Source organism: Ovis aries, chromosome 22, assembly GCF_016772045.2.
Source record: "Ovis aries strain OAR_USU_Benz2616 breed Rambouillet chromosome 22, ARS-UI_Ramb_v3.0, whole genome shotgun sequence".
Lineage (NCBI taxonomy): Eukaryota > Metazoa > Chordata > Mammalia > Artiodactyla > Bovidae > Ovis > Ovis aries.
The window spans coordinates 32,723,442-32,737,759 of NC_056075.1; the positions used below are offsets into that span (position 1 = coordinate 32,723,442).

At 36.6% G+C, this 14,318-nt stretch overlaps 1 protein-coding gene across 13 annotated transcripts in view; it reads left to right on the forward strand.

The window, feature by feature from the left end:
* VTI1A (vesicle transport through interaction with t-SNAREs 1A) overlaps positions 1 to 14,318 on the forward strand; it is a 385,337-nt gene that overhangs the window by 215,808 nt on the left and 155,211 nt on the right. For 12 of the 13 annotated variants that reach the window (XM_012102936.4, XM_004020201.5, XM_060404484.1 and 9 more), the window contains 2 exons: positions 6,689 to 6,759; positions 7,834 to 7,895. In XM_012102936.4, the coding sequence (XP_011958326.1) occupies positions 6,689 to 6,759; positions 7,834 to 7,895 (133 nt within the window). Of the gene's footprint in view, positions 1 to 6,688; positions 6,760 to 7,833; positions 7,907 to 14,318 lie in introns of all 13 variants that reach the window. The other variant, XM_012102941.5, reaches the window with a different exon arrangement.

A 14,318-nucleotide genomic window follows, 5' to 3' on the forward strand; every position in this document is an offset into this window, starting at 1 on the left:
CTTTAACATTCTTTATTGAATTGTGAAAATGGGGTGTCCTTCCTGCTGCTCTGGTCTTATTTCATAGAATAGAACAGATTCATTCTCGTTTCTGAGTGGAGCTGTAATTAACATGGTTCCTTTTGTTTAACAACCTCAATTTACATAGTACCTGCTCATTCCAGAGCATCATTATTGGAGACACAGCTTCATTGACTGATGTCTGAGGGCTCTGGGAATAGCATTTGCTAATTATCTGCAGCAAACCAGGTAACTAAGGGGAGGTTCTGCTATGACTTTGATGAAAGTAGTGCTGATGATTTTTTAAATTGCTTAATGATAGATTTGATCATCGTAAAACAAAATAGAATACATACTTATCTGCCAAGTAGATAATGTTAAGTCATCATTGCTGAAATAAAGAAAGAAAGAAAAGAAGGAAAGAAACCTGGGGCCCTGTACATTCTTTTGCTGTGTTCGCTACTAAGAATGCATAAGTTTACTTTCAGGTTATATAAATATTTAAGTATTTCTGTAATAATATCATCATCAAAGTGCTTGTAAATATTTTATACTACAGTAAATGCAGGTGTCCTCAGAGGCCAAGTAGGCTACTGCATGAACCAGTGCAGTGGTAGACTTGGGCATTCTGAATATATGATACCACTGAAAATCATTTCAATTTGAATTATTTGTTATTTTTCAACATTGTCTTGGGGGGAGGAGGGTGGAATACTTTTGTGGGTCTGAGTTGTCCCTTATGCTCTAGTTTGCTGAAATGCTCCACAGAGAAAAAGAGGCATTAAGATTTTATAGTCATTGAGTCCTAATATTTTAAAGCTAGAAGGGGCACTAAAGATTATCTATTCCAAGACTGTCATTTGACATTTAAGGAAACTGAGGCCTAGAGAAGGGAAGTGTTTTACCTAAATGAAACTACAAGTAAGTGTGTCTGTATTTCTTTTGAGTGGATCTTAAAGACAGGGGAATTTACAGATCCTTCCAAGATGTTATTTCTGTATTCTGTAATATAGTGACATTAGCCACTTGTGGTTAGTGAGCCATTGAAATGTGACTGGTTCTACCAACAAACTGAATTTTAAATTTTATGTAATTTTATGTAATTTTAAAACCCGTATGTGGCCAGCAAGTACCATATTGGACAGAGAAGCTCTAGAATTACAGTTTTCATCCCTGACTTATCACAGTCTACCTTGAATAAATATTCTACTACTTCTCATAAAATTTAAAAGACTGTCAACCATATACTTCTATTTACTTCCTCTCTATCTTTTGTGCTATGGTTTTCTTATATTTTGCTTCCTATATACGTTGTTATTATTTTGCTTTACATGTTTCTAAATTTTGTGGATGCAAATTTCCATCTAATATCATCTCCCTTCAGCCTGAAGAATTTCCTTGACATTTCTTGTAACTAAATTTTGCTCAATAATATTCTCATTTTTCAATATGTAAAACTATCATTATTTTACTTTTATGTTTAAGATATTTTTTATTAGATATGGAGTACCAGGATGACTTTGTATCCCCCTAGCACTTTGGGATATTTTTCCACTGTCCTCTCGTTTTGTTTCTGATGAAAACTCAATCCTCCTTCTTCTTAATGCTTTCCAGCGTGTTTGGACTCGACTCTCAGAGGGCAAGCACCACAAGAATATGTGGGAATATGAGGTTTCGCTTTCCCAACCAGCCCCTTCTCCAGTGCTTCTTTCATGGCAAGATTTGGAGATTGGGCGAGAATTACCGAACCAAGCAATTTGCTTTTGTGTTTAGAACTCTTCCAGATCCCATTTTGTTCTGTAAGCCTACATTTTTCACAGGACGTTTGACTGATTTCCCTTTATTCCTGAAAAGCCTCCCAGCGGGAGGCCTGAACTCAGACCAGGTACTCACTGTAGGTGTGAACGTTGCCACAACCCTTTGCTCACAAATGAGATGCTTCTTTCTCTCTAGAATTCATCACAACTTCTTCATATATACCAGATATCACCCAGAAAGAATGATAATTATTTTGTGTGGATTTTTCTTATTTCGCTGAGCGTGAATATTTGTTATCTTTCTACATCTGAATTGGAAGCAGTTCTTTATATGCCTTGAATTGTGAAATAATGAAAGATGATAAAAGACCTGCCTTTTCCACATCCCCACCACCTATACAGGGATCAAGAATTCAAGAAACTCTTCATGTCTGAGTAACATCGATACTGAGGATACTGAGGATAACCCTCTGGCATGATGCCAGAGTCAGTGTCCAGGCAGATATGCTAAATGCCAAAGGATGGTTCATCCAATCACTCTGTGAGCAGCTCCCTCCCAAGAAAGCTATATGTCAGCTCTCCCAAAGCAATACGTTTTTGCTTTTATTAAACTCAGTAGCTAGAATTTCTTGAGCCATGGCCAAAATTCAGTACTCCAGATTGTTAGGAAAATATTACTTTGTGTTTTGCGTCTGTCAGGTTGGCATTCTGCGATATACATGAAAGCACGTGCTTCATAAATAGCTCTTTTAGGGACTTCTTTGGTGGTCCAGTGGTTAAGACTTCGCCTTCCAGTGCAGAGGGTGCCGGTTCAATCCCTGGTCACAGAGCTAATATCCCACATGCCTCATGGCCAAGAAACCAAACATAAAACAGAAGCAGTGTTGTAACAAACTCAATAAAGACTTTAAAATGGTCCACGTTAAAAAAAAACTTTTTTTTTTTCATATAACTCTTTTAAGTCTTTCTATTCACTCCACACTCCACAGAAGTCTCCGTATACAAAGAACAGCTGGATAGTTGTGAATGCCTTTTACCTGTTGCTAAAATTACTAATGAAGTTTTTGAGTACCAGAAAATCATCTTACCTTCTGAGTTCTTCCAAGAAGTCTTAACTGGCTGTCTTCAAATTTTAAAGACCTGGTTGGAAAGTGAAAGGAAAAGTGAAAGTTGCTCAGTCATGTCCGACTCTTTGCGACCCCATGGCCTATATGGTCCATGGAATTCTCCAGGCCAGATTACTGGAGTGGGCAGCCTTTCCCTTCTCCAGGAGATCTTCCCAACCCAGGGCTCAAACCCAGGTCTCCTGCATTGCAGGCTGATTCTTTACCAGCCAAGCCACAAGGAAAGCCCTAGAATACTGGAGTGGGTAGCCTATTCCTTCTCCAGGGGATCTTCCCGACCCAGGGGTCGAACTGGGGTCTCCTGCATTGCAGGCGGATTCTTTACCAACTGAGCTATGAGGGAAGCTTTGTTGGAAACCATATCCTTAATAAAGTTTGTAAAAAGAAAGTTATAACTAAGTATACAAAGGAATGATTATTTTCTGCTTTATATACTTTATAGCATAATGGCTAACATCTTTTTTTAATATTTTGTATTTATCAAATAGAACATTTTAGGTAAATTATATTGAATAATGTAATTATATATATTCCACGTTTATATTATAACGTGATGTGAACTTCCGTCAGTCCTGCCTTTTGACTGAAAATATTTCATCTCCAAAATACAAATTCAATACATTTAAAAAATTAAGTTCATTCACATGTCATGGTTGTTCAGGTGACATTATTATTTTATGAATGAAGGGAAGTGATTCAGTGGTACAAGCTCCTCAAAATAAGTCTTGCCTTTTGTGATGCCAGTCCAGTCCTTCAGGAAATATTTTGCCAGATTTATAGTTCTCTGGTTCTTCTCCGTTCCTTTATGGGGCAACAGAATGTTGAATACCTATGACCCCCCATCCCCTGTAAAATGTATTGAAACAGAGAGGAAATGTTAGCCAAAGCCTATTTTGTAGTTTGTGACCCAGTAAAAAAGGCCATAGATCAAGGATATGATGATTCATTCCGGGTAATTTTGAAAACAAAAGCTCACTTTATAAGTTTGAATGCTATACTCCCACAATGATTCCCAACCCCCTTGTGAAAAGGACAGAAGAAGTACAGGAAGAAACTTTTCTCTCCAGGAATTCATTCATCATGTTCATACTGACATGCAGAATTCCAGCATGTATTGATAGCATCAGTTTTTATTTTCTTTTATCCTTCCCATTGTTTCTTAATCTCCAGAACATCCTCACAGTCAATAAGGACAGTACTTACAAAATTTATGATTTCTCAAATTATTTCAATAATGGCAGTATGGCAGTTCCCATTCTAAAGGTACTGTACTGAAAAAGTTTAAGGAACTGAAAGCTCTAGACTCAGTATGTCACATCTGCATTGATTTATAGTCTTTCTTGTATTTCTTATTGATATTTTATGTGAGTGCTTTTTTTTTGTTATTCAAGAAAAGTAAATCTAACAATGTTATTTTTTTTAGTGAAGTAATCCCTCAATGTCTATTTTGTGCAAGCTGAGTCTATTTTTAAAATAACTCCCTCTTAATTTATTGTTTTGATTGAGGTAGGAGAACAGATAAGTATGCATAACTTACTTTGCTTGAGCTTTATTTTTCATTGTATAAGTATCAGCATTTCTAATATATTTGGCCTAGAATTTTCTTTAGTGGGTCATTCAAATGGAAGGTTGTTGCTGTTCAGATGCCGAGTCGTGTCTGACTCTTTGCCACCCCACGAACTGCAGCACACCAGACTCCCCTGTCCTTCACTATCTCCTGGAGTTTGCTCAGATTCATGTCCACTGAGTCAGTGATGCCATCTAACCATCTTATTCTCTGCCACCTCCTTCTCTTGCCTTCAATCTTTCCCAACATCAGGGCCTTTTCCTTTGTATTGCCAGAGTACTGGAGATTCATCTTCAACATCAGTCCTTCCAAATGAATATTCATGGTTGATTTCCTTTAGGATTGACTGGTTTAGCAAGTAAGAAATTAAAGAATTCTGTTTCTAACAAATGCATGGTATTTGCCTGTTAAGACCAGAACATATGCACTTTTGCCAATATCTCATCTTTTGTCAGATGGGGTTAGTACTTTGGATACTGACATATTTCCCAGGAGGCAAAGAGACTGAGGGAATGACTTGAACATCTCAAAAGACCGGAGTTCTTCACCTCTTGTTCCATTGATTCCTTCAGTAGCAGACTGCAGATCCATTCAGAAGAGTTTTTCCTGCAATGAACCTGATAGAAACATGGATCTGTCACCTGCATTCCAGTGCTGCCTTCTCCAGTGCCACACAGGATATGCTTTAAGGGCAGGAATAAACCCCCAAACCTTTCCTATACTCCATTTTTCATTTTATCCTCACATTGCTTTATTCCTTCCATGCATTTTTGCTGGAAACATTATCCTGGTGATGAGACTCAACAGTAATAAATTATTTCATATTTGTTTGAGATTATATACCTTAAATCCCCCCCGCCTTTTTTTTTTTTTTTTTTTTTTGCCACACCACACAGAATGCAGGATCTTCGTTCCCCCACCAGGGACCAAACTTGCGCTCTTTGCAATGGCAGTACAGATTCTTTACCACTGGATTGCCAGGGAAGTCCCAATGCCTTCCTCTTGAATGAGAGAATATTATATAAATAGTATTTTGCTGAACTAATTATAGTATTGATGGTGTTCATAGATATTAGAGATTTTTAAGTTAAAAGTATATTGAAATTGTTATGTTGATTAAAGAAATTTAATGTAATAGTAATGCCAAATAGTATGACAAAATTGAATATTATAATCATTTTTGCAAAAAAGAAGAATGCAACTCTAGTTGTTTCCTACTTCTCCATTTTTGGTGTCAACTTCCACTTTTATGATGTCTCCACTGGGACCATATATCCAATTTTACCTTAAGGATACATTGTCTGGAGTCAGTAATAAAAAGCTATTATCAATCTGAGAGGAGAAATACTAGAAATGTAGTAATCTGTGAAGAATTTTCAGTTTTGTATAGGTGTCAAAAATATAGTTGAGGTTATTGTATTTAAGCAATTCTTATTATTTGAGCTTTCTATCATGAACGGAATATGCAGTCCTTTTTTTGATGTGCCGTGAAATATGAACTCTAATGTAACTTTTGTCCTTTAACTGCTAAATCATCACTATTAGCACAGGAGTTCATGAGTTAAAGGGCTTGATCTTGGTTACTGGTCACATCCCAGCATCTATACCCAGCACGGAGTATATTGAGTGGATTGATTCTCATGTACTATACAATTACATACATTTGTGTGGTACACTATAAATTTCAAAAGATTTTTGGTTATCTCATTTGACTCTTAACAACAATTTTCTGAAAAAAGGAAAAAAAAAAAAGACTTTTTTCTTTCCCGATGAATAAAATTGCAGTTCAAGTGGATTATGGAAGACCTAGTTTTTAGGAGGATGTCAGAGTCATAGTAGTCCATTGTTTTTTGTTTGTTTTTACAGAAACTGCTCACTGAGCTTTATTTTGTGTGTGTGTTTAATTTTTATTGGAGTTGCTTAACAATGTTGTGTTAGTTTCTACTGTACAGCAAAGTGAATCATATATGTGTGTGTGTGTGTGTGTGTGTGTGTGTGTGTGTGTGTGTGTGTGTGTGTATCCCCCCTCTCTTTTTTGGATTTCCTTCCCAGTTGGGTCACCACAGAGCACTGAGTAGGGTTCCCTGAGCTGTACAGTAGGTTCTTGTCATTGGTTTTTTATATAACTAATCCTGAGCATTCAATAAATTCTGCACCTGTTATCCTTTTGGTACTTCTTAAGGTTTTTTTTCATTTACAGCCAAAGTCATCTTTCCTAACTAAGATTTTCTTGTCCATAGAACAAATTGGCCAGGAGATGTTGGAAAACCTCAGTCACGACAGAGAAAAGATACAGAGAGCACGTGAAAGGGTAAGCAGAAATGGGATAATCTTTTCACAAATTCAGTAAAAGAAAAAAACATAAGCCAAAAATACATGTAAAAGGTCTTGGGCAGATGCATAGACTATAGCAATTACATTGATGTAAGATCCCCTGGAGAAGGGACTGGCAGCCCACTCCAGTAGTCTTGCCTGGAGAATTCCATGGACAGAGGAGCTTAGCAGGCTTCGGTCCTTGGAGTTGCAAAGAGTCAGATACCACTGAGCCACTTTCACTTTCAAGCATGTGTAAAAAATGGCTAGGGTGAAGGAGGGTGTAGAGTCTGGGGTAGGAGGCGGGGTAGTGTGTGATGCAGAAAGATTAAGCTGACTGTATGCCTCCATACCGGAATTCCCCCAAGTAGATATTTTATTTAGTGCTGTAGCTAAGAAGAGGCTTCCCTGATGGCTCAGCTAGTAAAGAATCCTCCTGCAATGCAGAAGACACAGGAGACTCAGGTTTAATTCCTAGGTCGGTAAGATCCCCTGGAGGAAGAAAATGGCAACCCATTCCAGTATTCTTGCCTGAAAAATCCCATGGGCAGAGGAGCCTGACTAGGGCTACAGTCCAAAGAATCACAAAGAGCTGGACAAGACTGAGCGACTAAGCACACGTACACATAGCTAAGAGGATCGTTGATGGAGATTTTAGAGCAGGTCAGCAGGGCTTTCAGAGTGAAAGCAAACATACGATTCTCATCTTCCCTCAGCTCATTTTGTTTCCATTTTTATCTCTAGGGCTGTATGCATTCTTAAGGTGGTGATATTGATTTATGACCAGGTATCTATTAAACTTTGTCAGCCTGTGAGACATTTGCTTTTATATCCAGTTCAACTATCCAGTTTAGATCTCCTGGGATTATCTATTACATGTAATTTTCTAAATTCAAGAATTTTTTGGGATTGTGTAGGCATCAAAAATGTATTTTAAAGTATTTGACCTTTTTTTAATGAATTGGATTTTCCATCATGAAGGAAAACCATTGCTTGCTAGTGCACTTTAAAAATAATCTAATTGCCTTAAGTTTCATTTTATTTTGTGTTAATGCTGCTTTTCTCCTCCTAGCTTCGGGAAACAGATGCTAACTTGGGGAAAAGCTCCAGGGTTCTGACAGGGATGTTGCGAAGGTAAGAGTCAGGTAGGGTCTTCCTTTCTCTCTCCTCCTTTTTTTACAGTATATTTTTCATCTCGTTGCGACCGGGCATTTTCCAGACATGCAAGCTTCTGCTCTTAGTACCTGTGTCAAGACCCTTTTGAAATGACAGATCACTGGTATTAACTCTTGTTTGGACAGGGACACACACACTCTTAGTAACTTGGATTAGACGGTTTGAGCTCAGGGGGTTACCTCAAGCTATGGAAAAAATTAGGGTTGGACATGAAGTATTTTTTCATAGCCTGAGGAAGACCCCATGGCAGCAACAGACTGATTTTATTTTCTATTTTGATAGCCTTCTTGCTGTCGATGCAATGATAGCCTTTGGTTTCAGGAGCATACTTAGTATTAGCTTTGCCCTCTGTTGCTTTATTTAGATTTCTTTTTAAAGCAACTCTCTTTGGGGAAACATTGCTATTTTATGTATACTTAAAAATGACTTTTGAAACCTGAAGAATATCAGAATAATCTGAATTTACTCATGTGCAAGCAAACAAATGTTTATGTTTTATATGTGTAACTAGCCTTTGACTGATAGAAAATACTTGGGAGAGTATGTGAAAATGAATGAATGAATGTGGTTAACAGTCTAGATTCTATATTTTTGGAAGGGATGAGAAATGTTTTCATTGGTCTGAAAATTGGAGTCATTTTTGATTTAGGTGTATTCAGCACGAAATTACTACATTTAAAATCTACCAAATAAGAGTATCTTCTAGCATAATCTTCAGTTTGGAACTGTGGATAAAAATGTAAATGAGGAATGTTGAGAATCACCTTGGAATAGCTGACTTGGAAATTTAAAGAAGAGGATCTTGTTTATCACTGATGCTTTAGCGGCAGCTATTTGAATATAAGTTCTCTCTAATCACATGTCCATAGATAATATGTTGTGTCCAAGCATACTGCTAAAAGTATGTTTGCTGAGTGAGAGATTGATTGCATAAAAATCAACCAAAGATATGTCCGCTTAGTCTTCTATTGGCCAGTGTGGTCAATGTAATTTCTCTATCAGTCTGATCAGGAGCAAGGTTAAGTTCCTGGGGCACTTCTAACCCACAGTGACACAACTCCACACACTCCTCCTTTTCCTCCATCCACAGTCTCAATTCACCATAAACCACCAAGTTCTCTGATTAAAGGTGATACGTAAACGACCTAGAAAAATGCAAAATCCACAGAGAAGTGGCGATTGAAAGGAATGCTTCAATGCCTATAAACAATAAAAAAGGAAAACAAGGGAAAAATTCTCTATTGCTTCCCTGGGAGGGCCCCTGCGATGTGAGCTGTAACGAATATTCTGCATATGTCTCCATTTTGTCAAATCTCATTAAAGAGTCCTCCCGCTTTATGTCAATTGAGCTGTCCAGAAATCATTCATCATTTTTAGTGTAAAAAAAAAAAATCATGTGGTTATTTAAATAATATCATATTAATGTTAAAGTTCAGCTGTCATTTAATGGTATGGCTTAATCAGATGTAGCATTTAGGAAAAATAGTTTATCCGGGCTCTACATAGCTTTCAGGTTGGCAGATTCAAATCAGGATTTATGGGTTTCTAAACCAATGTATTTCTATCCACGTTTCTGCTTGATGTACCTCACCCTTTTGTGCAGGACACTGCAGACAGTTATTTCAACAAATAAAGCATCTCCTCATATTGTGTTTGAATAAATTTGCAAGTCATTTAGAGAGGGTGAAGCACAAACAACTTCTGTAACCTTTGACTGGGCTTTCTTTAGAAAAATCATACTAACAGGGATACTTCATAAGCCCACAGAAGAAAATTACTCTGCTGAAATCTACTTGGGGCTCTCTTTGTACACAAAGTCAGTCAATCACTGACTCATGTCCTTTTGGACTCTGTCTAGAATGTGAACAGAAATAAAAATCCCCAGATGGACATCACCTTGCTACGTCTGAGCCAAGGAATCTCTAAAGTCCACCTACACATTGGTGACCATGTTTTTCACTAAGCGCAACTGGGATGCTGTTATCAGCCAAGGCATCCAGATAATTTTAATCAATGCTATAACCTAACTGGAGCTTCCCAGTTGGCTTAATAGTAAAGAACCTGCCTGCCAGTGCAGGAGACGTAGGAGACATGGGTTCGGACCATGGCTCAGGAAGATTCCCTGGAGTAGGAAATGGCAACCAGCTCCAGTATTCTTGCCTGGAAAATTCCATGGACAGAGGAGCTTGATGGGCGACAGTCCATGGGGTCGCAAAGAATCAGACATGACTGAGCAACTGAGCATGCACGCACGAACTGAGTCCTCAGGAACTAAATGCAGATACTAGTTTTGGTTTAATTTCTAATTACTATCCCACTTGATATACAATTTATATACTTTGGACTTGGGAAAGGGCAAAAATATTTACCAACTTCTTCACTTCATTGTTTTTTATTATTTCCCTGGAAAAGCAGTCTCTAGAGAAATGGAACAAGAGTTTATGTTTCTAATAGAAAATCTTCTATGGACTTCTCTGATTTTGCTCTTCTGTTGTATCCCTCCTATTCAAATGGCATTCATTCCCAGCCCTGGTGAGGTCTTATTTCAGAAGCAGAAGTCACAGTCTCTTACCACAGCTACATTGTGTGTCAACAGTTGCTTCTGATTTAAGAAAAGTTATAATATTGAACAGTGTGCTCATCTTATGTATAAATGTATACCAGAAATGAATGTCATTGTCCAGGGCAGGTGTTTACCTGCATATAACATTCTATAGGATACCAGACCACCAACTCAGTGGTCAAAAGTCTGAGCAGACTCTGGGAGATCCTGAAGGGACAGGGAAGTCTGGTGTGCTGCAGTCCATGGGGTTGTGAAGAGTCAGACAGACTAAGCAACTGAACAACAAAAATACCAAACCAAGGAGTTTTTTATCTAAAAGAAAGGTTGTTGATTGTTTTTAATTTTTTTTAACTTTGTTTTTTGTCAGATGAACAGAAATAGCGTATCATGGCTCCTCATTTGAGTCACTTTGCTAATATTGATTAGTCTATTGTGAGGACAGGTAAAACCAGTGTTTAATCAATGCCAAAGTTTGTATATAAACCCACCTCATTTTCTGTAAGAGTGACCAAAGGTAGATAGGGAAATAAAAATGAGTAAGTGGCAGCAACTACCATTTAATCGTTTATTAACTTCAAATGAGGTTTAAAAAAAAATACATCTTCTCCCTCTCTCATACCCTCCCTTCCTTCCTTCTTCCTTTCTTTTTTTCTCTTTATTCACTTCTTCACTAAATATTTCATGCCTGAATACAAGGACTTGGGGCTCCTCTAATGAAACCAGTTCAGTCCTTGCCTTCAGAGTCCTTCAGCCAAGTAGAAAATATGTGCATATAAAGAGATGTAAGAATTCATAAAATTGACTGATTCTCAAGGAAGCTATGGAAGATTCTATAACTTAATTAATTCTTACTGGGTATTAAAGAGAGTGCAAGGAAAATAAATAACCAATAGAAAATATGTTTTAAATAGCTATACTGCCAGTAAGTTTGAAAAAATAAACAGATGACTCATGGAATCATAACACAGATTTTGAAAGAAACTGAAGTATGTAGAAAACATTGAGATATATCTAATGGAAAAGCAGCTGATTCAACCTAAATAAATATTCTTCGTGTAACTATGCTGTATCACCAAAAGAAAGAAAGCAAAGGGGAAAAAATGGTCCACTCAAAATTGTATTAGTAAAACTTGATATCAGAATGCAGATATAACTGATTTCCTGGAAAGTAATTTTTCTTCTGTCTTGACATAAGATGAAGAGCTACCTGGGGACAAACTGTTCATTTCCTGACTCCGTAGCCAGAGCTTTAAATAACGTGGTGTTCAGATAATAATGAAAATGGCCATGAAACAAATGACCATTCATGCGGTGACGGGGGTCAAAAAAAAAGTGAATTTTTCATTGACTTCTGCAAAATTAGACTATCATAATTGGTTGTCTTAAAGTGCTTCAAGGAACACTGAGAGGCTTAAATGTTGTTCTGCATATATTTGCATGTGTGTGCATGTTTGTGTATATATTTTTTCCTATATATTTGACTGGAAGGTCTTATTAGATCAAATAGTACCAGCAGTCAGTGAAAACGAAAGTAGACATTTTCAAGAGTTTCAGCCAGAAAACAAAGCACATCATGATTCTATTTCTTTTTGCCTCTGAATAGTGAATAATTTATCAGTAATTGTATGTTTATTTCTAAAAGTATCTACAGGATTCATTAGAAATGTTTAAGAGTTGTAATTTGAGATCATTGTTGACATGAGTTAGGAAGATATGTTTTAAGTTTATGTTGGCGCATCGACTGCATATACATGAGGTCGCAAAGAGTCGAACACGACTGAGCCACTAAGCACATATGCCGGCAAAAGGCTTATAAAAGGAAATGACAAATCTAATATTTTGTAAAGAACCTTTTTATGTATGATATCTTAATATCAAATAATTTTCTCTCTTGCACACTACCAATCTTTGCCACTAGTATTTACATGCACATATATACAACGTCAGAATGTTTCCGTGAAAAAGTGAATTCTGTTTATCCTTCCATCATGTCTGTAGTAACTTTCTTGAGTATGTAGGTATTGAGAGGTATCTTGTAACTAATCTATTTAAACCAAGCAGATGGGATTAAATGCAGTTGAGATAGCTATCATTATACATTTTTAATTGCAATATAATTGATTTATTATATTAAAGGTATACTACATGGTGATTCAGTATTTTATACATTACAAAATGATCACCACAAATATAGTTACCATGTGTTACCAAACAAAATTATTATATTACTCACTGTATTCTCCATGCTGTATATTACACTTATATGATTTAATTGATTTTATGACTGGAATAACTTAATCCCCTTACTATTTCATATATTTATTTTTGTTAGAACTACTTCTGAGCCCATCTGGGGAATAGTTGTCACCTATCATTGTTATCACATTTTACATTTAGACATGGTCTTGTTGCTTTGGTAGAATGACAGGTAAAAACATCTGGGAAACTTAAATGTATTGTCAGAATGATTCCTAAGGGTAAATATATCAGAAACACCAATGCAGTTTCTATAAGCAATAGAAGTATAGTTTTTTACTAAATAAATTTATTCTTAAAGAAATATGCTACGATTAAATGTTTTTAATCTTCTTTAAAAATTCATACCCACACCCCATTTTGCCCAGGAAACACTTTGTTATATTTTAATTATTCTTATTATAATGTCTGAATATTCAACAGTTAAGAGTTTTTAAGTCTTGTTGTCCTTGAGAATTTACTCTCAATTTTTATACACTGAAAAACGCCTTACATTTATATTTTTTACTTTTTCTGGTTTTTGTTTTTCTCTCTTTATGTCATTTCATTTCTTTCTTGGCCTATTTTTACTAGTGATGAACATGGGCCCTGACCTGAAATTAGTATAGCAAAATCTTAACCACTAAGATATTCTTCAGCTTTTAATCTAGTGCTTATTCTTTCAGAACAAAATGATTCAGATTGCTGCAGATTCTTTAGACTTAACAGATATAAGTTCTTGCTCAGAATAATGCTACAAAGAGCAAAAAAATTTTTTTAATCATAGTCACTTTTTGTGTGAGTAAATTTATTACCGTACACTTGTATCACTGCTCTCATCCTCCGACCCCTTCAAGGCTGACGTGGGTGATGCTTTTACCAAACTAAAGAACAGCTTTGGATTTCTTTATATATATATATTTCTCTTTAATAACGTTCTTGCAGCTTTAAACATAGAATTTTGGTCCTGTGTTAGACATTTGAATACAGCATCTATCAATGATAACTGTACCAGCAGCTTTAGGCGTATGTCTGACCCTAACCATACTTTACACAAATCAGATTTCATCCTTAAAAACTCTGTGAAGGAAGCATCATATCTCCATTTTACAGATGAGAATAACAATGCTTAGTGAAGAAGACTATCCATAGTCACATACAGAACAAGAATATGAACTTAGCTCTCTCTTTTGAATGCACTACACAAAAGGTTCTTAGAGCCAGTTTTCACTAGTTAGTCATGAAAGTGAAGTCGTTCAGTCGTATCCGACTGAACTGTGGCCTACCAGGCTCCTCCATCCATGGAATTTTCCAGACAAGAATACTGGAGTGGCTTGCCATTTCCTTCTCTAGGAGATCTTCCTAACCCAGGAATTGAACCTGGGTCTCCCACATTGTAGGCAGATGCTTTACCATCTGAGCAACCAGGGAAGTGAAATGAAGACTTAAAACAAACTGGTTTTCATTATGCAGATAGTTACTCTTATCTGCTCTCTGTGTCATGATTCCATTTCTCCTGTAAAATAATTGTGGCAGTAAACAATTTCCTTAAAATAGTTGATTGTTAAAACAAATGGAAAAAG